At 47.0% G+C, this 26557-nt stretch overlaps 3 protein-coding genes and 1 non-coding gene across 4 annotated transcripts in view; 2 read left to right on the plus strand and 2 right to left on the minus strand.

Annotated features, from left to right (window-relative positions):
* Positions 1-12684, minus strand: part of LOC311368798 (dedicator of cytokinesis protein 11-like) — a gene marked incomplete at its 3' end in the record, with an annotated part of 39582 nt that extends 26898 nt beyond the window's left edge. The window contains 6 exon segments of the mRNA XM_084487567.1: positions 167-203; positions 205-230; positions 1035-1118; positions 2503-2592; positions 4802-4918; positions 12394-12684. Of these exon segments, the coding sequence (XP_084343693.1) occupies positions 167-203; positions 205-230; positions 1035-1118; positions 2503-2592; positions 4802-4918; positions 12394-12495 (456 nt within the window). The 5' untranslated portion in view covers positions 12496-12684.
* A 638-nt stretch (positions 12685-13322) lies between these two features.
* AC3HAE_038943 (transfer RNA alanine (anticodon AGC)) lies at positions 13323-13395 on the plus strand. Its single transcript has one exon. It is a non-coding gene; the product is annotated as a tRNA-Ala (tRNA).
* Positions 13396-14041: 646 nt separating this feature from the next.
* On the minus strand, positions 14042-18035 carry LOC311368799 (HAUS augmin-like complex subunit 4; the record flags this gene model as incomplete). Its single annotated transcript, XM_084487568.1, is given in 10 exon segments — positions 14042-14062; positions 14064-14226; positions 14874-14942; positions 15176-15306; positions 15687-15832; positions 16178-16274; positions 16499-16654; positions 16898-17029; positions 17564-17703; positions 17856-18035. Coding segments are annotated over 10 exon segments (1122 nt in total). The 5' UTR covers positions 17923-18035.
* Positions 18036-21496: 3461 nt separating this feature from the next.
* The window catches only part of LOC311368800 (RNA-binding protein FXR2-like), a 12668-nt gene continuing 7607 nt past the window's right edge, over positions 21497-26557 (plus strand). The window contains exons 1-3 of the mRNA XM_084487569.1: positions 21497-22286; positions 25164-25216; positions 26199-26292. Of these exons, the coding sequence (XP_084343695.1) occupies positions 22236-22286; positions 25164-25216; positions 26199-26292 (198 nt within the window). The 5' untranslated portion in view covers positions 21497-22235. The remainder of the gene's footprint in view (positions 22287-25163; positions 25217-26198; positions 26293-26557) is intronic.

Consider the following 26557-nt stretch of genomic DNA (forward strand, 5'->3'; position numbering starts at 1 on the left):
ACAATAAGTCGACATTTGGCACAGAAAATCCAGACAAACTTTCAAGTTCAAGTAGTAGTATAATAAGTTCTCTAAGTTCTAAGTCTCAGCCCCGCTCTACCACTTATTCTGGTGAACTTGCGTTCTCGGCGAATTCGCTGGATGTCTGCTACTGTGGCTGACTCACCTCGTCTTTGGCGTCTTCATCGATCTCAAACACGTGGAGGCAGCTTGTCAGACTTCAGGCCTTTGCTGTGGGGAAACAAAACACTGATTTGACGTAAACACCTTCCCACGTGCACACACAAACACAACCCCCCCTTCACCACGGACACAGACAGTACGCACTTGTCCAGCTATCGTTAGCATTTTAATATTGTGGCTGACAATATGGTCAATCCTGTACATGGTGTACTTGTGAGATTAGCCAAAGCGATTTCAGCGAATTTAGATCTCAGCAGAGGCCAATTTACACCAGAGCCGTTTTAGACGCGTTTCTTAGTCGGCCGTCAGACGTCTGCCTTCAGCCAGAGATAGAATCCATTCAGACCGGTGCACTGATCCACACCGGCAGCGTTCTACGCCCCGTCTCACGGGCCCCGACCAAAGCTTAACATTATGCTTCACTTCTATTTTCAAGCGTTTCTGAAGCGTCTCGGTGATGACGTGTGGGGCCTGTTATTATCTGATGAATCTTAAAAATACGGCGAAATAAACGGCGGGCAGCGGTGTGAACTGATACGCCTGCGTCACGCTCACGTCTCTCTCTCTCTCGCCTGCGGTGCAGATTCCCAGTAAGAGGCAGAGGCAGAGGCAGAGGTAGAGGTCGGGCAAACCCAACCCTTGGTTGGACCCTGATCCTGTATTGTTAAATACGCCGTTTATTGTTCATCAAGAAGCACATTCCCACCCCAGTGAGATTCCTATTTCCTGTTACATCACATCATGTGACCAGATATCCTACCTAATCTACTGCTGCCAATCCAACACATACAGAACATTAAATGGCCGACAAGCCTCCTAAACCCCACTCCCTAAACCCCTGTGTCGCTCACGCTTGGCAGCATACGGAAATCTCCGGAGTAGGCCTCGTATTTGTAGTTGATGATGTGCCAGTCGGTGTTGTACATCTTGATGCACTGCCAAACGGGTCGACACACACACACACGCACACACAGAAAAAGACACACACACACACACACAAGGACACACACACACACACACACACACACAGACACAAAAAGACACACACACACACACACACACACACACACACGACGACACACACACACACACACACACACACACACACACAGACACACACACACACACAAAAAGACACACACACACACACACACACACACACAAACACACACATCGACTGGGATTAGAGTTAGGGGCCGTTTAAAAGTAAAGCCGACAGAGTGCTACTCTCTGGCCTCGCCACCGCTATCTGTTAACGGTAATAGCCCTAACCTCATGATTTAAATACAACCCCCAGAAAAAACTTTTGCTCATTTGCTTCGTGAACTTCTCCCTCCATGAGATATAAATCACATCACATCTGATAGGTCCAAACACAAGGAACTGTTGAGCCAGTCAAATTAAAGTCAGAGCTTCAACTGTGAAAGGAGCATCCCTCCTCCGACGCCAGGGGCTCTGTCAGGCTTCACAACGCTATGGCAACCGGATCAAAGTTTAACTTCAGAAATCCAATGAAAAGATTTAGTGCCTGGCTGGTGTTGACACAAGTCATACTGTACCAAAACGTAATTAAACCACCATGAGCGAGAGCGTCCTCACCAAGTCATTTAGTCTCTTTATCTCCTCTATAACTGTTCCCTATAATCCCAGCCAGGCACACAGCATCAAAAAGTATTGTTTTTGACTGTGTTTCTTGTGCCAACAAATTAATTCCATGACAAAGCCTGGGAACAGGACGAATCTGCAAGCTCATGTTTTATTTGCTCTGGCATATGAATCTGGTCCCTCTTCTGAACTCCAGCAGACCTGACCCGGGTCCGGCCAATCACAACCGTCTGTCTACCACGGGGCGGGTTTGATATGATGACACGTGCACGGAGAGGTGCCCTACGGAGGCAAGATGAGGCGTTTTCATGAACTACCAGGATTATCGCTTGGAAATCCAAAATGCAAAAATACAATTAATCAAAAACGGACTAACACACATTAGCCAATCAATATTATCTAATAATAATATTAATATAATATAATCTAATATAATAATATTAATCAATATTATTATAATATTATCAATTGGTCTGGCGAATCGGTCACGCTAGCTGTGACCTGTGGACCTGTACCTGCAGTAAGGAGGTCCCTCTCGGAGGTCCTAGGACTCACCAGATACATTTTGTGCAGTAAGGACTTTTTTTGAGCGATGGCATTCATCAGAATAGTAACCCTGTGTTCTTCAGATCCTAGACTCACTAGTGATCAGATGAACCAAACGAGGCCTGCAATAAGTCCGCGGGGTTGATACCCGGTGCAGAGTCGGTGTACCTCTTGGGCGAACAGGCTCCGGGCCTCCCGCTCTGCGTTCTGGGGCACCGTGGGAACCACCGTCCTCCTCTGGCGAGACACCTGGGCCTCCTGGTTTTCAGACCACGTGCACACGGAGTCACACACACACACACACACACACGCACGCACGCACACACACACACACGCACGCACGCACACACACACACACACGCACGCATGCACGCGCACACGAACGCACGCACGCACGCACGCACGCACACACACACACACACACACTCAAACACATACAACACAAAGACAGTCATACATACCAAAATCACACACACACACACACACACACATACATTAACACACACATTAATAGACACATTAACAAACACATGTGGATATACAGTTGAAGCTACTTTAGCGTGGGAACTTGTTTATACAAATTCCAAACATACTAGTCGTATACTGGTGATGATATATCAGCCTTTCTCGATTTGAGGAGAGAGAGCTGGAGAGAGAGAGACAGACAGAGAGAGACAATACGACACAGACACGCAGGCAGACAGCCACACACACACACACACACACACACACACACACACACAGGCAGAGGGGCAAATACACACAGACAGAGGCAGAGAAACACAGAGAGGCAGACAGGTAGATCGACAGACAGCAAGACAGACATACAGACGGATAGACAGAGAGCGAGAGAGATGGACACAGAGACACAGAGACACGGAGACAGACAGACAGACTGAGAAAGAGCGAAATTAGAGGAGAGAGGGAGAGAAGAGGCACCAACAACGCTGACTCAGAGGAAACAATGACGGCCAGCACATTCTCCTGGTGACAGGGCGAGAGACAGGCGAGTTGGAAGAGAGAGAGAGACGGAGATAGAACGAGAGGGAAAGAGAGGGAGCGAGCGAGCGCGGCTCTAAACCCGACCACAAGCGTTGGACTGAACAGTATTAAATACAGGGGCCCTTGTAAGTTGGCAGCGTGGCTGATGCCTGTCTGGCGTTTGGCGGGGTGGCGGGGGTTGATCCCGGGATTACGATTGGGAAACCTTCCATAGTGGGTGTATCCTCCGAGCCCCCTCTTCCATCCTCGCTGTTGTTCAGAACCGGTCAGAACCCCTGGATGGGGACCGTCAATCTAAAACCCTGCTGGACCCGACCCGTCTGGGCGGGGTGGAGACCCCGAGAGTCGTACCAGCGTTCCAGCACACTTGAAAGAGCTCACAGAGAAGTGGGCGGTGGAACAGGCCGTGCTAGGTTCATTTTGTACGTGTTGACTGACGGTAACTGTTGCCTTAAAAGGATACATCAAGATATCTGTGTATTGCGGTTCCCTGTTTGACACACATTCAGACGAGATGTTTGATCCCAAATTCATCATCATCTTGCATCCAGAAGGTTAGCTTCTGCTTTCCTTTAGCCGCCTTCCATTGACCTGCAGAGTTAGCCTAGCTCCGGTACATGTGAAGGGGAATACACTTTGAATTACTTTGCAAAGATTTTGAATTGTCGCAAAATGAGTGCTGGTGGCAAGCCAACAAGTTGGTAGTTTGTCTACAAACACACACAGTTAATTCATTCCTTTTCTGTTATGCTACCTGTGATACGCAACTGAAACAATCCTCGTGTCCGCTGCTTCTGGCTGGGTAGTCTACACAGAGGGTCAGCTGTAAGCCGCTTGTTTTGAATATAACCACGACTATTCAGAACACGTTGCCAATAATCTTTGCAAAGTAATTAGAAGTGTGTTACTCTCACGTGAACAGGTGCTTAGCCTGCAAACTCCCCTTCTGGAGGCACAACGACAACGAATGTGGAACCAGACAAACCTTAATTCTGTCCTAAGCTAGAGTGAGGTTGCGTGAGTCAACATATCGGATCAATGATTTTTTTTTGTTGTGTTATCTATTATCTATTCAAATCATGACCTATCAATTTAATTGCCTCAATTTCGTACAGGGATTAGAGGTGGGCGTGTCACGGCGACACTTGTTATTATCAAGATTTCATGTTCCCCCTTTCTTTGATAAACACTAGTGCTGTCAAACGATTCAAATATTTAATCGCGATTAAGCGCATTAATGTCAGTTAACTCGCAATTTTTTTTTAATGCTCTTATCAACGTGGAGAAGTGGATCGGCTTGCCGTTGAAATGGGTTTGAGTTGAAACGCCGTTTAATAACGTGTTCAACTGACAGCACTAACGAACACACAACAACGAAACACCCCCAGAGTAGGGGGAGTGAAGGGGGGGGGGGGGGCTGAGGGGTGAGTGAGGGACGGGGGTGGGAGGGGAGTGTGTAGCGTACCGAGACGTCGTCCACGGGGCAGAGCAGCAGGTCTCTGTGGGGGTCACTGTGGATCTGGGCCTTCCTCTGGAAGACCACCGCCTCGTAGTCCAAAGGCTCGATGATCTTTGGCTTCTCCTGCAGGAGAGGAGAGGAGAGGAGAGGAGAGAGGAGAGGAGAGGGGAGGAGAGGAGAGGAGAGAGGAGAGGAGAGGAGAGGAGAGGAGAGGGGAGGAGAGGAGAGGGGAGGAGAGGAGAGGAGAGGAGAGGGGGGTCAGCAGAGAGGAGAGGAGAGGAGAGGGGAGGAGAGGAGAGGAGAGAGGAGAGGAGAGGAGAGGAGAGGATGGAGAGGAGAGGAGAGGAGAGGGGGGTCAGCAGAGAGGGGAGGAGAGGGGAGGAGAGGGGAGGAGAGGAGAGGAGAGGAGAGGAGAGGGGAGGGGGGGTCAACAGGGAGGAGAGGAGAGGGGGGTCAGCAGTAGGCCTGGGCGACATGGCTGAAAGACATATCAAGATATAACTTGATCATATTGATCAATATCGATTAACTATTGATCATTTTAATGACCTAAAAAGACTAGGAATTACCATGCTGGCTTTAAACACTTCTGTTTAACACTTAATACGACCTTCCACTGTTCTTCATTGAGCAATACTCCAATGTCGACACAAGGATGAAAAACACTCAGATATTGTAAATAAGTGTGGAACCGTGTTTGTGTAACAAACCCAGCTGCTAGAGTCGGTGGTCCAGCCTCTTATCGATATATATCGACGGATCCGTCAGCCACTCAGATTGCGTTATGCAAAAATATACGCAAATACACTGTCCAATGACGTACGTCAAAAAGCCCGTCGACGGGCGGAGGTAGTGTGAACGCGGCGTCACATGAGGGAAGGGGGAGGTCATACTTTATGCACAGATTTGTTGCATTGGTTTGGTAAAACAGGACTTCATGTCTTGGAGGAGAATGACATAGTAAGCCTTTGCATAGTACAATAATTATTATTTTTTATTACCACAATATCCTGGGGAGGGATAGTGGAGCAGAAAGCTTCTGGGTTCAAATGTTCACAGTTCTACCTGTCGGTAGATGCTACCTATTCATTAACAAGAATGTCAATAAACTGTAAGTTGATTTGGATCAAATCATCTGGCTAAAGGTCGGACTAAACAGTAAATAGTAAACTGATAACCCTGAATAACAATATTTACAAATTCCATCTGTTCCAGAGGATCATTGGATTACAATTTCCCATGTAACTCTACAGTTTACGGCTGGGAGACCCAGTAAAGCCGCAACACGTTGCCACTGGCATGCCCAACAGGACTGCTTTTATTTTCCAACCACCACTTTGTCACTGACTTCTTCTTTTCAAATGAACCGTGCATGACCAGAGAGTCAAATGACTCTTTGGAACCAGAGGAGAAGGGTCTTATGGGAGGGGCGGTCTTGATCGCAGGAACACGACTACAAATTCATCGTACAGGTTTTTACACGTCCCACTTGCTGTCCAGAATCGAATCCAGTTCATGGATAATTAAATCACCCTTTAAAAATTATTTACAAACTACAACTCCCATGGGAGCTAGTCTGATTAGTTTAGCTAAGCTAGATAGAGCATTTTCAACGAGGCATCGCACGTACTCTGGTACATAAAGCATAGACATAATTACATAGCTTTGGATCGTACATCAACTCTGGCGCAATATTGGAGAGGCCAAGACTGGGCTGTAAACAAATACAAGTAAACAATAAGTAAACAGGGGCGCTGCGTTTATTCTGGGAAAAAAAACGACTATAATGAAGTGTTTACATTTCCCAACCGATTTCTTTGAGTAATGAAAACAGAGTCCTTTTATATTCAATGTTTATAATTAATAATAATTGTTATTATGTTGTATCATTGTTAATCATTTTTAAGCTTAACCGAGGAAAATAAGCCAGATCTATGCTCAAACCAGTTCCTGATGACAATTTATTATCTTCCACTGTGTAGTAACAGTTCATACCAGCCTTGATCACACACTCCTCTCTTTTATTTACTTATTTAACACTTTTATTAACTCCAAATAAACCCACTCCAAGCCCATGCTTGACCTTGTAGCTGAGCATGGGCTTGGCTTATTTTCCTTGATCGTAATCGGCTGAGTAGTGTAAACACCATGGTGCTTTTTAACAGGACAAACCGCAGCCCAACTGCTGACTTGTATCTGCTTACAGGCCGGTCTTGGCCTCTCCAATATGGTGGCACCGCTGACCTACGGTCCACAGGTCAACGCGGCGTCTCCGTATATCCGGTATATGTCTTTGTATAAAAGTCGCAGACCCGTCATTAGTGTTAAGAGCGACACCTGTGAAGTCCTACGATGACGCCTCTGTGAAAAGGATCCATGGCTCAAATGATTCCTGTACAGCCGAACAAGGGCTGTCGATGCAGGTACTGCCTTTGATTTCAGCAATAATTACTTATTCATTATTTACTTTAATTAGTGTACTAATTAGTGTATTCACACACACACTGAGCTATGCTGTGTTGCAGTTATTCCATCAATGAGACCCGGAATCAATGCTTCCGGGTCTTTGTAAACATGGCTCTCTCTCTCTGTCACACAAATTCACTTCAAGTTCACGCAAAAACCAAACAGGATGAAAAAGTTAAAAAAGAAGAAACTAAATCATTTCCAGAAAACAAACTGTCCCGAGATAGAGAAACCAAGAGAAGAAAGAGAAGCGGACGAGAGAGAGTTTCAGCTAAATGGACAAATCACGACGGGAGCTGGTCAAATCATTTTGGATGAGCCCATGGCGGTATAGAGTGTGTGTTGTCAATAATACTATAATAATTTGATTCGGCCGATGCTGTGATCCGAGCGTCTTACGATACTATTGCATTCATTCTTATGGAGTGGTGTTGGTGGAGTCTCCGAAACTTTCAAATAAACTAAGACAATATAACAATCATAGGTTAATTCTAGTTCTGCATCTTAATACCATTTTATATAGCCAATATCTCTGGCATATAACACAAAACCCATGTCATTAGTATTCACCAATCAAAGTACCGGAGGGGGACGATAACGGGGCATTTTGTGTTGGAGGTAACGGCCAGGTCCCCATGTGGTCCTTCAAGGTGCCATAAAGAGGTAATGGTTTCAGCATGGGCCGGGGAACACGAGCGAGTCTGAGACCAGCGTAACTAGGTCACAACATCTCACGTTTTATGTTGGCCCAACCAGCCACGAGGGGGTCTGTATGTAGTACACGTGTCCGTGTGCATTAGTGTATGTGTATGTATGTGTGTATGTGTGTGTATGTGTGTGTATGTGTGTGTATGTGTATGTATGTGTGTGTGTGTGTGTGCGTGCGTGTGTGCGTGCGTGCGTGTGTGTTTGTGTCGGGGGGGGGGGGGGGGGGGAAGGCGATAATTAATTCTTAAGAAAGTTGCGATCCCTTCAAGCTGGAGATAAGCCGGGAAGCTGGCAGCTTAATCCTAGTAAGTGTGTAAGCCCTCGTCTACATGGGGCGGCACCCTGGTGGGGCCTGGGGGTTGGAGAAACCGTGCATTGTGGGGACGGCCTTGTGGGGACGGCTGATGTGCTGGCCTCAGCAGAACACACCAGCCCACCCCCCCCTGGTACACCGCATCACTCTTCATGGTGGGGGGGGGGGGGGGGGGGTGGATGGGATCAGGTGTGCGACTCTCTCAGCCAAATGGTGCTATGTTCGATCTCCCATGTCAACCGTCACTAGGTTCAATCCCTGACGTCAAAGGGTACTAACTAGTAGGTTTGATTGGCAGAACTACAGGTAAGCACGGCGGTAGTTATCCTCAAGCAAGGCGGGCCTATCCCCTGCCTGCAGAAAACCATAAAACCCTAAAAAACGATTCAAAAGGCTTTGTAATCTGTGAGTGTGATGGAGATACAGGACGCACAGAGAGAGGCCCGTTGACCCCTCATGCACACACACCCCTCCTCAGCGCATGTGTGAACGTGCGTGGGAGTGTGTTCCACCTGGTCCTCATTCATTACAAGTGTATGAGTGTGTATGAGTGTGTGTGTGTGTGTGTGTGTGTGTGTGTGTGTGTGTGTGTGTGTGTGGAGCATGAGGTTACCTCATGTTATGCTTGTGTTGCCCCAGCGGAGAACATGATGAAAGATATAGACAGAGAGAGAGAGAGCGTCAAAGAGAGAGAGAGAGAGAGAGAGAGAGAGAGAGAGAGAGAGAGAGAGAGAGATATGGTCAACCACCCTAACCATTACAGCATATGGCCCCCATACACACAGTGTTAGCGTGGGTGGGCCCCGAGGGAATTGAACTTCTAACATGGGCAGTGTTAATACTGCGCTCCAACGGTTGAGCACGACAGGACAACGACAAACATCACACTGATGTTTTCAACAATCACGAACGTCACACACAGGCAACCACAGAGCAGTGACTTCAGTATGAGAGAGAGAGAGCGTCAGAGAGAGAGAGAGAGAGAGAGAGAGAGAGAGAGAGAGAGAGAGAGAGAGAAAAAATTATATAGAGAATAGAGAAGTATAGAGTAAGGCTGTCTTGTGAGTTCCGGTTTTGCAGGAAGTGAAATAAAAAAAAACAGTCACAAGAAAATAGTGCAATCCAGGACAGCTAGGGAGAGAGAGACAGAGAGAGAGAGAGAGAGAGAGAGAGAGAGAGAGAGAGAGAGAGAGAGAGAGAGAGAGAGAGAGAGAGAGAGAGAGAGAGAGAGACATCAAGTCAACTTGCTATGTTTGTATCTTTTTTCCAGGATGTCCTATTTTAGTTTTTGGTGCTTTTGCTTTTCCCATGCCAACAAATAACAGATACAGAGAGAGAGATACAGAGAGAGGGATAAAGAGAGAGAGAGAATGTGTGTGTGAGAGAGAGAGAGAGAGAGAGAGAGAGACACACACACACACACACAGACACACACACACACACACAGATAGAGAGTGCAAGAGAGAGAGACAGAGAGAGAAACAGAGAGAGGAAATGACGTGGAGGCCATGGCGTGCCTCTCTAAAGTGATGCTGTATCATACTTTATTCACTTGCATGGTAACATCTTTCAATAACCCACTTCCTCCTCCCACCACCTTCCCCCTACAAGAACATTCACTGCTGACCCTGACCTCATCTTGACCCCATCACAACCCCATCATGACCCCAGCCCATCACAACCTCATCATGACCCCATCACAACCCCATCATGACCCCAGCCCATCACAACCTCATCATGACCCCATCACAACCCCATCCTGACCCCAGCCCATCACAACCCCATCATGACCTTGTGATGTGCGTCGGGCAGGAGGGAGGGCGGGATGGGAGGAAGGGAGGGAGGGGCATGCCAGGAGGTTGATGTGTTTCCCAGATGTGTGTGTGTACTGTGTTTGTTCCCACGGTGCGGAAGGGGAACGCGAGCCACACATCATAAGACCCCTGACTGAGACACACAGCCACCGAGATGTCCAACACCAGTAAAGAAACACACACACACGAACACACACAGTCGTATGATTGATGAGCACTTGCACATGTGCATGAGGCAAATCGAAGTAACACACACAACGATACACACACACAGAGGCACAGAAATGTGAACCCATCCAGTGTCCTCAGTCTTACCCCACAAATTCAACTTTTTTGCAACTTCTATAACCACAGGTACATAGGTCGAAATCACCTTGCCTCCAACTGGCCAATTAGATTAGCAATCAGAGCTTTCACTTTGCCTCTGCCGATGAAGACCAAAAGTTATCCCTGCACAGTGCTCTGCCAGACTATGACGCATTTTATCCTCTTCGGTGGAAATCATCTTGGAAGAATTTCCCGTCATCTCAGTCCCTCGGAAATTAGACGGAACAACCAACAATGGATGAGACATAGATAAAGACAAGACAACCGAGGACCCAAAGCGTAACATAAAACCTGAACTAACATGAGTACTACTGGTTACACAACAACAACAACAGAAACACACAACATTGAAGACGGATGCTTCCTTCACACACACACAAAACAAAGTGACATCCATACCGGGGGGACACGCAGACACAACGAGGCCCCACAACGCCTCCGTTCACACACAGAAACCTACGTTCACATCCGTGTGAGGACGCATGGGCGCTACGTGCCTGAGGGAATCCCCCGTGTGAGAGAGACACAGGGTTCACAACCCCGACAACACACGGGGCTTGTTCTCTGTTACCATGCCGACAATTACCCGAGGGATTAGTGGCCAGAAGAACACGCACATGCAGACACACACACACACACACGCGCGCACAGACACACACACACACACACACACACACACACATACACACACACACACACACACACACACACACACATACACACACATACACAGACACACACACACACACATGCGTGTTTATCACAAGATTGTGATGCTGGTAAGTCCTTCTGCGACCCATAATGCAATATGATGATCATAAGACTGTGACGAGGATGACTTGCTTAAGCAGAACATTCTGATAAAATGATTTGAAAAGTTCCACCATCGTTGATCCTAGTTTATCGGTTGATCTCAGTAATGTGGGGCAATTATGCAGAATGGACAATGAGTTGAGATGTTGCTTTGGATGCCATATGCGTTAGCAATAACAAAGGATGAGACGAACATGAAAAACAGTCAATCCGGTGATGGCAGTGGTCATGACATCACCGGAAGTAGCAGCACAACGTCATGCCTGTACACGTTGGCACCGTCAGGGGGGAACACACTCCTGCACATGACCGTGCTGAAGCCCACAATTGCTTAATAGGCATTTCCGCTGTAAACGAGTATTAACGAAAGAAGCCGAGACAAATCCCCCCCATTATCAGTCCATTAACACTACTACACGGTCCCACCGTGGTTAATAACAGGCAACAAGCAAAATAGGTTACAAAGGAAGTCAAAATCAATATGCAGCATCAATTTGTGCATTGACTTTGCAAGCATTTTCCAGTATGCCAAATCCAGCAGAAAGCTCCAGCAATTCAATGACAGAAACCGCGGTGCAGCTGTCCGGTTGGCATGTCTGCTGCTCTCTCTCTTTTTTTTTTTTCCACCAGCACACAAAAGGAGAACACGCTCTGGAAACACCATGTGAGCCTGGCAGACACTGTCACACCGCAGGGCACACACTCAAGTCGGCTTCTGGTAGTCCGGGAGCTGCGTCACTAAGGATACAATTTGCCAAAACGTTATAAACACAAGTAGTGTGGTATTAGTAGTGATGAGCATAACACCCGCTTTAGGGCAACACTGAATCATTGTTGACCGCTTGCGGTGGCGCATTTTGGGGGGCATATCGGTGGAAAACGTTACCGGGGGGGGGGGGGGGGGGCACACTCTGAAGAGAGCCGGGAGGAAGTTACCTCAACGACCGCCACGCTCTCTCATTAAAAAGGGGTCGAACGAAGTACAAAAAAATAAAATAAAAGACGCTTTAAATTAAATGGAAAAACGTGGGGAATCCATATAACGGACCGTCCATTGTGAGGTCTGCCACGCGTCTAGTAGCCAAACGGCGGTGGTCTGCATTTGGAGGACCGAGCCCACACGCTCCTCACCACCGACCAGTCCCGGCGCTACTCACCACGATCACGGACGTCCGCACCGCCTCGGACACGCTCTGCCGGACCTCCGCCGCCGTGCCCGGCTTGCTGAGCCGCTTGGTGAATTTCCGCACCTCGGACATAATTGTTCGCGCACCCTCGTTGTCGTCTCGAAGCAAAAAACAACAAAAAACCTATTCCTGTGTCCAGTGTGGCGAGCGGGGGACATGCCGCGGTGCACGAGCGCTACAGTGACAGTGCCAGATGTGGTGCTTTTGCTCCTGCTGCTGCCAGATGTGCGGAGTAGTGGTGCTGCTGCTGCTGCTGGTGGAGGCTGGAGGCTGCTGGAGGAGGAGGAGGTGGTGGTGGAGGAGGAGGAGGAGGAGGAGGAGGAGGAGGAGGAGGAGCTGAACCGGTAGCCGGCCACAGCCAGTGGTTGTCTGGTTGAAGGCGGGGCTTCTTCTGCTTCTGTGAGATGAGCGGAGAGGCGCGAGCCCCCCGGCATCTCATTGCGCGAGCGTTCATTGGTAGACGTTGGTAGATGTTGTCGCGTGGCGCCCTCTTGTGGAACGGGAGGGGATGGCGAGTTACACTTATGACATTATTAACTAATTAAATTTATGAGTAATTACTTAGATTATATTATAAGTGTTTTCCACAGTACAAAGAAGCATATAACATGTATTGAACTAATGTAGGGTAAATATTTGAGTGGGACGCTATGGGGTGCCGCAGCGCAGAGAGACTACAGAAATGCTGCCACCTACCGGTCTCTAACGGTCTGACCCATCCCTCGTTGAACCAAAAACAAAATGGCCTGGAATTAATCACATTTGGCCGTTTAATGTTTTTCTCAAGGTAAACCCAAAAATAAATAATAAAATAATATGTATATTATAGAATATAAAAATAATTACATATACAATTACGTATAAGTACATATACATAAAAAGCACCATTCAACACAGACGGGGGATTAGCTCAAATGGTAGAGCGCTCGCTTAGCATGCGAGAGGTAGCGGGATCGATGCCCGCATCCTCCAGTTTTTGTTTTTTGGTACGTAACGTTTTCACCTTCGGTAAACCAATTTAAACAGAGCTATGTTCATTAATTAGATTATTTTTGATTGTATTTCCAGTTAAATGTCATCTTCATCTATATCTGAAAAAGAGATCCCACACCACTGTACCCAGAACAACAAGAGCAATATCGTACTTTATGATTCAATTCGTTTTTAATTATATATTTTTTAAGTTGACTTATGTTATGTTTACTTGTTAAACATTTAATTGTTTTTCTATTATATTACGTTCAACTCCTGTATTTCGTTTTCCGCTTTAGTTTCGTTTTAGTTTCCTAGATCAGCGGTTCTCAAACTATGGTACGCGTACCACTGGTGGTACGTGATGCGCTATTAGGCTATTACTATTACTATTACTATTAGTCGTACGCAAAAGAGTTTCCAAAAAATCATTCATGATGGTACTAAAAAGTTTGGGAACCACTGTCCTAGATAGCAAGCTGTTGAAAAAGACTTAGAAATACAACAAAACACTGCACAAGGTTGACAACAGAACTATTTGTCTGACCTTTTATTTGACGAAAAGACACACCAACACTATGTACAAAAGTCAACATTGATGATGTAAAGGGACACGACCAAATACGACGTCAGCTTGGTGTGCCCTCTACCGAGCGTGTTCATGAAAACTCCTTCAGCGCCCACTTCTTGACGTTGATCTCGCCCTGCAGCCTGGCGTACTCGTCGGCCAGAGCCTCGAACTCCGTCCCCAGCATCTCAAACGACGCCAGCTTGGACTGGACAGACCGCTTCTCCAGCTGCCGCTCGTTCAGCTCCGCCTCCAGCAGAGCCCTGCGTGGTGCGACGGGCGGGGGGGGGAGGATGGACATTTGAACAGGCTAGGGGCACGTCCCTTCCCAAACCTTTACTGGTTCAGTGGTCATTATTGTTAACGATGATTACCGTTTAGCGATGGGAAGACATGGAAATACGATGCCACGATTATCCTGGCACAAATAATCCAGACATATTTTACATCACGTTTAGTACTTTGGTACTCTATCGTCCCATTCCCACAGTTGACTGTAGTGGTGATGTTGTATTTCTGATTAATATTACAAATGATCTTTATTAGTTAAATATGCATGATTTCACTCTGGTTTCAGCAACGTGCCTATGGACTATGGACAATAGTATACAAATATACAAATAAGTTCAATGTCAAATATATGTGAAAAGTAGAGCCTATTTACGATAAACATGTCTTTGTGTGTTTATCACAATATTGGGAGTAATAATTAACCTTCTGAACTAGGACAGAGGATTCCTTAAATGAGGACCAACGTTACATAGGTGCTTATGGTAAACGGTAACAGAATACCATTCACATAGCAGGGCATTTTGCAGACGCTTTCACCCAAAGCGACTTACAAGCGACTTTCTGGAAGGAAACGCCTAGGACTAAAAGAGCGATAGTATACTCTACTACAGTGACTTGCCTTATTTTTTTGTGTGCCGCTATGGTGTCGGCTGTGTAGGTGTCCAGCCCAATCTCCACTGACTCCATTCTGGAAGAGACAGAACGTGTTCGTGTTAAGAGTGCACAACTACAAGATAGTAACTCCACCCAACCACCATCTCACCAGCTACACTAGAACCAATAACAGGGTTGAGGACCATACTATCCCAAATAAGGGATCATTGACTTGAACTTCCATTTTAAAGTGTATTTTTCTGAAATCCTAATATTAGGGTATTAGAGAGGAGATCTACACCTGACACTGAAAATAAGCCAGTTTACCTGATTTTCTGCATCACCAGTTCACACTTGGCCTCCAAGTATTCCAGCTTCTTGCGGTCCAGTTGAGTCTGGATCGTCAGTCTGTGTTCCAGGATGAACGACTGGAGGAGCTGGATGCACTTGGTCAGCTCCTGGGGAAGCAAGCCGTCAGGAAAGATCACCCCGAGGCAGCTCAAAAGAGATATGATCTTTCACAAGGAGTTAAATTAACATAAGTTATGTGAAAAGCTTAATCAAATATAAATGGGTGTCCAGTCGTAATGACTCATAATACTGTTAAAACAAGAACAAGCAAGATAGGTGTCGCAGTATTAGTAGTCATTTGTGGTGTGTTTTGGTTGGTGGAATAGCTTTCACCAATCAGCCAACTGCACCAACCACTGCTTCACCATAGGCTGTGCTGCTGCTGGGGTTAGATTCAAGTGACTGGTTAAAAAAATATCTATTTATTATACAATTTAAATACAAAAATACTAAAAACTAAATACAAACAATAAACAACAAAACCCACGAGGAGGTAGAGCTGGGTCTGTCGCTGGAGCAGAACGGCGTTCTCGCGGCAGACCGCCTTCAGGCTCTCTGCCCGCTTCTGCTCCCTGTCCAGCTGGCCCGAGAGGTGGGCCAGCTTGATGTTCTTCAGACCCTCACTCTCGTTCTCTGGTGATGAAGGGAGACAGCGGCCATGACACCTCCGTGGGGTATCAACGTCAACAAAAGGTGATTTTGTCCACTAATAACTAAAAAGGAGCAGGGACAATATTGGGCGGCTGGCTGATAGTCTAGGCTCTAGTGATTAGGTTGTTTGACACTCAGCTCAGCTGAAAAGATTCTGGGTTCGAACACTTAAGTCTAGTGTGTAGGCACCCTTGAGCAAGATTCCCTAATCCCTACCTTCTCATCAATGACATTAGTGCAAATTGCTTTTAATAAATAGCAATACAAGAAAGACATTGGTGTTTGTTTTGTTTCTGTTCTGATGTGGTTGTTGTGGCGTTGTTGTACCCCAGTCCGGCTGGTAGTAGGACAGCAGACTGAAGCACTTTGTCTTCAGGTGTCTCTCCAGCTCCTTAGGCAAACTCTGCTTCATTCTTTGCACAGTCTGCAGAAAATAATTCCAATACACATATTCACAAAGCTTGATGAATGCAAGGCTTGTAATGTTTTATGTAGGGTAAATTAAGAAACAACGTAGATTGATGCATGTGAAACCATATGTCAGTCCCGGATAACAACAAGTGATTGAACCCCCCCACAGAATGCCCCTTCCTCCCCCCATAATGCGCCTCTGCATTAATCTATATAAATGATCCGATTACAACACACCTTCTCTGTGGGCAGGAGCTCCAGCACCTGCTGAGGATCCAGCCCCAGTAGAGAGGGCTGGTCCAGGCCTGGTTGGGTGGTGGTGGTGGTGGTGCTCAGGTCTAGTTGACGAACACACTGAGCCACTAGAAGACACCTCTCCAACGTGTCGTAGAACTAGACCACGGATACAGATCATCACACAGGAACAGAAGAGAACTCATTAACGTTTCAATGTCTTTTCTTTGTCACATTTCTTAAATGGGATTGCAAATCCCATTGTGAAAAACACAATCCGATTAAAGAACACACATAGTAAACAATATTGTAAAAGCAAAACAGAAATACGGTATTACACGCTGTGTGTGTGTGTGTGTGTGTGTGTGCGTGTGTGCGTGCGTGCGTGTGTGTGTCCCACACCATGTTGACGTCGGGGGGCAGAGTGGTGCGGTGCTTCTTCACGTGGTGGTCCTGCAGCATCTCCTGCAGCGTGCCATGCAGGCTCTCCACCTGCAGCCAGCGCCGCCTCTGGTTCTGCAGCTTCTGCTCTGCCTTGGCTCAGGAAATAAACGTCTTAATGGCCAAGCACACGTACATCAAGCATATCTCTTCATCTCTGCTTTTCCAGGCACACGTGAGATATTAAAATGTTCTACGTTTTATAATGGCAATAAAAAATATATATATTTAGATAGTGGTAGGCCTGGGCGACATGGCTGAAAGACATATCACGATATAACTTGATCATATTGATCGATATCGATAACTATTGATAATTTGAATGACCTAAAAAGAGTAGGAATTACCACGCTGGATTTAAACACTTCTGTTTAACACTTAATACGACCTTCCACTGTTCTTCATTGATCAATACTCCAATGTCGACACAACGATGAAAAACACTCAAATATAGTAATTAAGTATGGAAGCGTGTTTGTGTAACAAACCCAGCTGCTAGAGTCGGTGGTCCAGTCTCTTATCGATATATATTGAACATGCTTTATATTGATATTGATCAAAAGTCTACCACGATACGATAATTTATTGTTTTATTGCCCAGGCCTAGATAGTGGTAACGTTTCCTACCTTCTCCAGATCCGTCTTGAGCGGGGCCGACAGTCCGGTGGGGTCGACGTGCTGCGACAAGGTGGCCAGGAGCTTACACAGCTTGGGGTTCTGCGTCAAGTCCTCCTCGGTGAGGTCGCACAGCGGGTGGGACGCCAGCACTGGGGGTGGGGGGGGGGAACCAAAGCACCACAACAACCAGAGCGTTACAACGGACCACACCTGAAACACGTTGCAGACGGACAGGCTGTCTGTCTGTCTGTCTGTCTGTCTGTCTGCATTTAATTGTAAGGATGAGCTTATTGAGTCGTACCTTCTTGATGCAAGTTGTCTCCCTTCCCAAGTGAGGATTCACTCACAGCCTCAGCAGAAGACATCATCAGATTAAGTGAAGTCACGAGTTGACGTGTATTGTGTACTGCCGCTCTAACACAACCACTGACGAAGCGTCACGTACTAATAACGATGACACGTCGGACTGCAGACCATGAGGTCACTTCACTCCATTTGTTTACTTCTGCAAATGTACTTCCTGAATCAAGCTCAAGTCGCGCGCGTCTTCAACGAGCTCTGCTATTGGTTGTGTGGCCGGCGCCGGCCGCTTCCTCCTTCTTTGTTTGTTTTGGTAGTTCCAAACTACTCGTGGTGAATGACTGCCCCCATCTGGGGGTCTCACCGCCCTACACCCGTAGACAGCTCTGCATCAGGACGGATGGCTGAACTTTTATTTATCACATTCAAGTCCTTAATATATGCACATAATATAGCCTGCATACTTTATATACTTTATAAAAAAGTGTTTGTACTGAACAGGAAAAAGACAAAAAGTATTGAAGGTGGATATAAAAAAACAGTATTATGCCATTATTGATGGACTGTTATCTGTGTGTTAGGCCTTCAATGAAGACAATAAAGGTCTACCTTTTTCACAGAGGCCCCGTTGTAGGACAAACACAGGTGTTACTCAAAATAAAAAATAATGGTTCTGCTCTTTGTATGTACCAGGGAACGGCTAGTAGGCTAAACGAGTGAAGATATCACACATTGACCATGGACCATGGACCATGTACCCTGCCCTGGTACACAAAAGTAGTAGACTCATAATTTGTATTATGACAACAGCTTTGCCCTAAATGGCTCCTACAGCGCCTCACAGAATAAACATGACTATGCATACTGTAAATGAAACTATTTACATTAAACACAAGAAGAAAAGCAAAAAATTATGCAACTTACATTAGTCACTGTTTTCATTTGAAATGTAGTGCGTTGCAAATACAGAATGAAAAAGTTCAGCATATTTCTGCCCCTATACACCACTGGAGGAGTGTCATTTTCACTGTTATGATCTGGCATTGCCCCCTCCTCTCGCCCTCACACCCCCACCCCGCTTCCCCAAAACACGAAGACCCCGGTGAGCCGCGAGGACCTACGGGAGCGTTCTGCTGCTGCTGTTGGCCCCATCTTGCTGCTCCGTGTGTGGCCCTCCTTTGTAAGCGTTTGGTTTGTCTGCTGCCCTTTGCCACCACTTCTAAAAATGAACACTGGGATGGGAAACCCCTGATGGGGGGGGGGGGAGGCTGCTGAGGAAAACTTGGTGGAAGTTTAATTTAAGGAACATGGAAAAGAACACAGGATTCAGAATTACATGTGGTGTACTGTAGTCTGTATATATAAATTTATATATTTATATGGAGTGAACAAGATGATGATGATGATGATGATGATGATGAGGATGATGAAGATGAGGATGATGATGAAGATCGTCAACGTGGGAATTTTGCTTGGAAGACTTGTTTGATAAATCATCGCCCACTGATTATTATTTTGGTGGGATTATCTCATAATGAAAGGCTTAAAGATGCTGAAACTAAAAAAAAAGCTCATAAAAACCACGCACCGCATCAAAAACAACATAAGTGCAATCAACAAACAACATTACTACAAATATACATAGATGAACATAGAAGTAACTAAATAGAAGAACTACATGCATCATACGTCATTAAGCAGCCAGGGTGAGGGCATCTTGCTTAGGACAGGTGGGCTACAGACTTTGTGGGTCAAACCTAATTAACTACCTTTACCTTAAACCTAATTAACTACCTTTACCTTAAACCTAATTAACTACCTTTCATAGACCTTTAAGCCACTCCATTATCAGGGCCCCTTTTGTTTACATTGTTCTACTGCAACACATGATAAGCCCCTGGATAATATTGTAATCATTGTCTTTTCAATCAGATTTTCGAAATCAGCATCCATTTTGACCCGTTATCGAGAGAATTTACATCCCTACATGTCCTGTGATTTTACATCGCCTGCCCTTAGCAACCTAGGAGTGTGTGTAACCTCGGCCTACTTCTAAAGATCTAGAGCAGCGTGGCGGGCACTCGTTTCCTGAGGAGGTGTGAACCCAGTTGGAGGATGCAGGAAGGGTGCAGGCCAGGACGCTTCCCCTCAATAAAGCCATAACACTTTACTGATTAACATCCCATAATAACACGCCTATCCTCCACCAGCAAGAGAGTTGTGATGCTGTCCTGCTGCTCAGCATGCACAGAGCTGTGTACGGTGATATTCAAGCTGTTCAGAAATGTGGTCTTGTGTTAAATGCGTACGGGCCAAGGCGCTTCTATCCTGGGCACATGTTCAACATGTTATATTATGATGCTCTGTACACACTTTATTCATTTTTACATATGTTTCAATGAAAGGAATGGGCTGGATAGTGTAGTGGCAAGGGTATTGACTCCCAGCTGAACTCAGTTTGATTCCTAATGTCCGCAGCAAGTCCTGTCATCATCCTTTAGCAATGTGTCTATCCTCTTCTGTGGGGGATTCAATCACTCATGTTGTCTGGGACTGCCATATGGTTTCACATGCATCCATCTATGTTGTTTCTAATTTACCCTACATAAAATATTACAAGCCTCGCATTCATCAAGCTTTGTGTATCCTCTTCAATAAAGAAACTTGAAGATCTAATAATAATAATTATAATTAACTATGTCATTTAAGATACAAATTTCTCTTGACACTTGACGAATCACTTGACAATCCAGAAGATACTTTGCAGCTACACTGCAGATGAGGAGACACGCATTTAGCCTGCAATCGCAATTCCTGAGTGTGCTCTAACGGCCGTGGGTGCCCTTCTGACCAGCCTGATTTGTGCGGTTCACAGCTGCTTTCTGGCAGCAGGTGTGGGACATATCTGTTCTTCCAGAAGCTTCCTCTTCGTTGCTTTCCTAACCATGTCCTGCCATTACCCAACGTTTTTTTTTTAAGTTGCTACTGCTACTTACTCAGCTAATAAACTCTCATTCATCTGGAAAATCAGCAAGGAATTTTTATCCATTGGGATTACAAACTAATAACTCTTTTAGAAAAGTTATTACACTGACACAGCCTTTTTGCTTTGCATCACAGTTTACATCAAAAATCCTTGCACATATACATTAACACTCCGAGTTTCGATTTTATAATACTTTACAACTTGTTATATTGCACGATCAGACACTACTTACTATGTGATATAACGTATAGGCCAATCAAATTGGTGCTCTACTATGGTATAACCTACTGGACTAATACCCAACGGTGTTGCTGTATAGTAGTTTACACAATGCCTGGTAGTGTGTGGCATCATTCTGGTTCTTAGTTATCAATGAGTGAGCAAAACCGGATACCGGGGCCAGTTAATTCGAGTACCGATATAACTGGCACGGAGTAAATCCAATAGATCCGGATGGGATACAATGTCCCAACATCCATTGGTGAAAACCGTGAACCAACCTCTAATTTAAAAACCAATCAACACACGCTAGACTAGATCGACGACGTCCGTAGCCAATCGACGGCCGGCATTGCGCCCGGGGCGGGTCTTTGGCAATCGAGGGGTGGGTTCTTTGGGGTCATTCAGTCCCTCGCCGATCCACTCCATCAGCGTGCTTTTGAGGGGACGGGTGGTTGGAGTAAGGAGGTGCCGGGCTACAGTGCACCACCAAACGCGTTTTTTTTTTGTGTTGGAAGGAAGCCCTAGTAGCTGCACAACTGCATCCACCACAAACAAAGGAAGGAATCCCCGGTGACGACTCGCGGACAAGAAAAAAAAAAAAAAAAAAAAGAGGAGATAATACAACAACGACTGCGCCCAGGCGCGTAGTGAACACACAACGCAGTAAGATATAGCCCCCCCGTTCGACAGCTAAGCGCTCCCATTCAAAGGCACCGAGGCGCCGAGGCGTTAATAGCCTAGCCTAGCTGATTGCCCGTCCGCTAGCGCTCTCCCTGCCTGTAGTCTGTGAGCATCATTAGCTTCGTGGGCTCCGTTGACGCACGTCAGGGCTCGTCGGCCGGTGCGGTGTCATCCTGCTCAGTGAGTGAGCCCCACATTTTTTTTTTTTTTTACACACGGAGCCGGCCGCTGGAGGTAGTAGCGTCTGCGGTGCCAACCAGTCCACCATCACCATCACCACCACCACCACCTCCACCTATCTCCCCCGGACCCCTTCACCTCAGCCCCTCTCTCTTCCCCCTCCACCCTCCCGACACACTGGAGATCCACAAGCGGCCGGGGAGCGGCGGCGACGGGCCGGCCAGGCTGGGGGTCGTGCCGGCTGAGCCGCCGGGGGGAGGCGGAGCGTCCCCGGACAAGCTGCCGGGCCGTGGTGAGCTACCGACGGCGAGCATGGACGGGCTGGCGGTGGAGGTGCGGGGCTCGAACGGGGCCTTCTACAAGGTAAACGGTGGCTGGAAGCGTCAAGTAAAAAAAAAAAGTTTCAACCACGACTTGGGAATGTTTATTTATACTTTATCGATGTCTTGGGACTTCTCTAGCCGTCCACCCGGTGAATGTGAGCGGTGGTCCGGGCGGACGGGGATGAGTCCGGGTGTGTTGTGGCCACGGTGGGGTGGGTGGTTGTGTTAGCTCATGCTAGCTGTGGGAGCTACCTCAGTCATCAGTGTGTGTGTGTGTGTGTGCATGGCCCAGCCTAAATGCATTTTTAGCTACTGTCATGTTATTTAACCTCGCCAAACAACAATTACTATGTAGCACTGAAACGGCTGACTTGATATTTCTAAAATAGTTAATTTCAGTTGAATAAATGACGACTTAATACTAGCCCTATTGCGAGGCTGCATTGTCGTGCAATTTGTGATCTACATTGCTACGTCTGAAACTAGTATTATGTGTTTATCGATGATCGTACAAACTGAATTGTAGGCTTTATCTAATGCCGACCACGATGTACACGTTTTAAGATCTGGTCCACATTGAAATGTAATGTTTAGTTGTGAGTGTTTTGCTTTGCTCTCTGTGTGTGTCCACTTTCAGTTCATGTCAGTCTTCGTGGGAAATGCTGCCTTAAGTTTCACGCCTAGTCACATGGCATCGCTGTCGTCATTAAAATATGATTTCTTCTTTCAAGCACAACTTTAATAACACATCCAATTCGAAACGTTGTTGTGTTGTTTTTAATCAACACAACATCAGTCATCACCAGTTTCGGTGGGGTAATTTGGCCGATTTCATTGTTGTTGTGCCAGTGTTCAGCCGCTGTCTGGAATTTAATGGCATGAGCCAGTAATATGCTGATTTTTCTTTTTAGACAGCATGGCAAGTATAACGGTACAATATTAGTTAATTTCCTTTCTGCGGGGCCTAGCAGTGCTTCTCCAGTCCTAAGACCGGGCCACATGGTGGTTCAGTGACTATATTTACCCCCCTCACCTGTCGTTCTGTTTTACAGCCTGACAGCTCGACCCTGGCATGAATTAACTTTTTCCACTCTTCTATTAACTGCCTCCATTATCTTTCTCTATCTATCCATCCATCGCCCGCTCTCACTTCCATTACATGTGTCTTGAGAGCTGCTTTACTTAAATAATGCTGGTGATAGACGCTCTCTATCTCCAGTTACAAGCGCTTTTGCTGTTTGTTTCCCTGTAAGAGGTAGTCATGTGTGCTGGAGGGGGTGGTAGCTCCGATGCTTGGAGTTGGTTAACACTTGTCTTGTGTCGTCTGTTTAATTTTGTCATTCTGGCTTTTCCTCCCGCAAACACCCATGACTCACAATAATCATTTTCTGTTCCCAACATGTCAATAATGCAGGACTTGCAATACAGCCCCAAGTTCTGTTAACACGACAGCCCCCTTCGGAGGTGATTAATGATATATCAGGATATTTGGTGTTTGTGTGCCTCCAGAGCCTACCCTGCCCCGGCAAGCCTCGCCTCGCCTAGTTAGCCTAGTTAGCCTAGCTTAGCCACCCTGTCTTAGAACCGTCCAGAATGAATGGGTCCCCGTTGAACTTCACGTGGTCTCGTGCCCAAACATGGAGCCGGGGCACGTCACAGCCCAGGACTGGCTGTGACCACCGCCACCGCCCCCCCCCCCACCCGGCCCCATGTGTCATACCTTAAAGAAGGACCCGCCTGCTCCCTGTGACCAGGGGGGGGGGGGAACCACTCTGGGGTCAACCCGGCCTTTCCTGACCCAGCAGGCACACGCCGGCCTCCACACACGCAGCTGTCTCCAGAGCGACGCCTGCACAAACGCACACTTTTTCTTAATTTTGTGTGTGTCTTTTAGTAATAGTGGATGACATGACAGCTGCTGTGGCACACATTTGGGTAGACAATTACATACTTTTCAAGTGTGTGTGTGTGTGTGTGTGTGTGTGTGTGTGTGTGTGTGTGTGTGTGTGTGTGTGTGTGTGTGTGTGTGTGTGTGTGTGTGTGTGTGTGTGTGTGTTTTCCCCCCCCCCCCCCCCCCCCCCCCCAATGAGGTGTCATGGTACTAGCCAGACCATGACTGGAACCATGAGGCTCCTAGCTGACCACTATCACCGCCTCCATACTATGCATGCAGGCTGGAGGATTTGCGACACACTCCTCACCCCCCCCCTCTCTCTACCCGTATAAGGCAGTGTCCTACTGATAGCTATAGTAGCCTCCACCCTTATGACTTTAAAGGTGAAGCTAGGAGATGAATGGAGGCCACAGACGTAGCTGCACACGGGGCCACAGTTATTAACGTTTCGCTGTCACATGCGTTTAGGGACAGTTTCCTGGGCGTCAAGCGATCGCTACATATAGGCCACACCGTGCATGTCTGCTCCGCCATGGCGCTCACACACACACGCCGACCCCCCCCCCACGCTCCCTGGTACACGACGACAGCCACCCAATCCTCCAGAAGCCACTCTGCATGTGTGTGAGGTATTCCTGGAGGGCAGCCTCGGGAGGAAACTCGAACGCCCCTCGTCACTTTCCCTGACATGCCGGTGTCAGAGCCGGCCGAACGGGATGAGACTTACACTAGGAATTCTACTCGGGGCCCAAGATTGTTCTTTATGTTAATTTCTGTGTGTGTGTGTGTGTGTCTCTCTCTCTCTCTGTCTCTCGTATGTCTGTCTCGCTCTGTATCTTGGGAGCTGGCTTCCAGCTGACACTGTGACTTGGAACACATACTTTCTCAATTACTGAAATCAAGTCAAAAATCACCCTGCCCTTTCCCCTCCCAAATCTCTCTTGTATCATTCCCTGTTGCGTCTGTGTCTAAAAAAACAACTAGAAAATAACCTATCTTCCCTTTTTGTCGTTTTCCTCTCAGGGTTACATCAAAGATGTCCACGAAGACTCCCTAACAATAGTATTTGAAAACAAGTAAGTTATTATTTACTAAAACACGTATAACATTTAACAATACAGTCCTGACCATTAATTTGAGTAAATTAGGAAAATGATCAGTGCTGAAAGCGGAGAGATGGGGGTGGAGTTATGAAGCTGGCATTTTAAACTACACTCAGCCATTGGCCACATGCAGCTGTCCACACACACACACACACACTCTCTTTTTTATCTAGTTGGCTGCAGTGTGTCATGCACTCTGTCCCTAAAAATAGTCCCTCACGGTATGCAGTCCGGTGGGATCGGAGGTAGCTCAGATCAACCCCTCCTTCACTGTTACAGGCGCGTTACTTTCCTTCCCTCGTCTCCTGCCCCCTGTGCTCTCCCCCCCCCCCCCCCCCCCCCCCCCTTCCCCCCCCCCAGCTCATAGATACTGTGAGTGGGCCTCCTGGTGTTCAACTGTCGTAAAACCAGACACACCTAATGTAACACAACTAGACACTTGCGTAGACGCCAACGATGCACTGGATACACAATGTTATGTCATGTAACTCTCGCAGTGTAAACATATTTACGTTGAAAAGCATGTGAGCACTCTGCCGTGTTTTGGTGTATCTTCCTTGTTTTGTTACCGTTTTGAGTGTTTATGTAAAAATATATTTTTCGGGGGCCATGGTGTCCCTGTGCGTTCTGTCTTCGGCCTCTTTAAAACCTCATCAAAGTTAATGAACCATTTAGATTTTTATGAAGGGCACTTTGGTGTGTGTGTGCGTGTGCGTGTGCGCGCACGCACGTGCTGATGGTTCTGCTGAGCATTTGGCGGAGGGAGAATAGCCACCCACTGTCTTAGCAAAAACAACAACCCTCCACGGACAGCACGGTGGAAATGCTGTTTAGCTCGGCAGGTTTTCTGTCGTCTTTACAGCCGGTGGGCGGTAAGACTGACAGTTGCTTTCTTTTTGGTTCCCCCCCACCCCCCCCCCCTCTTCTTCCCCCCCCCCCACCACCGACCCCAAAGCTGGCAACCAGAGAGGCAGCTGCCCTTCAGCGATGTACGGCTCCCCCCTCCGGCTGACTTCAACAAGGACATCGGCGAGGGAGAGGAGGTGGAGGTAAGCCCACATACCCCCCCCCGCCCCCCGCCCCCCCGCCCCCCGCCAGGGCAGACCCCTAGAACAGCCATCACAGAACCCCCCCCCCCCCCCCCCTCTTGAATCGAGGAGCATCCTGTATCAGTTAAAGTTTTACACCAAGCCTTCAGCTCCAGGATGGATGACGGGGGGGGGGGGGGGGGGGGGTTAGAGATTGTTATCGTGGTAATGACCTGCCGTTGGCGTGTAATGGTGCGACAGAATAAGCCGATCTGATAAGCAACGG

The sequence above is a fragment of the Micromesistius poutassou genome, assembly GCF_964030765.1.
Source record: "Micromesistius poutassou genome assembly, chromosome: 23".
NCBI classification, from domain to species: domain Eukaryota; kingdom Metazoa; phylum Chordata; class Actinopteri; order Gadiformes; family Gadidae; genus Micromesistius; species Micromesistius poutassou.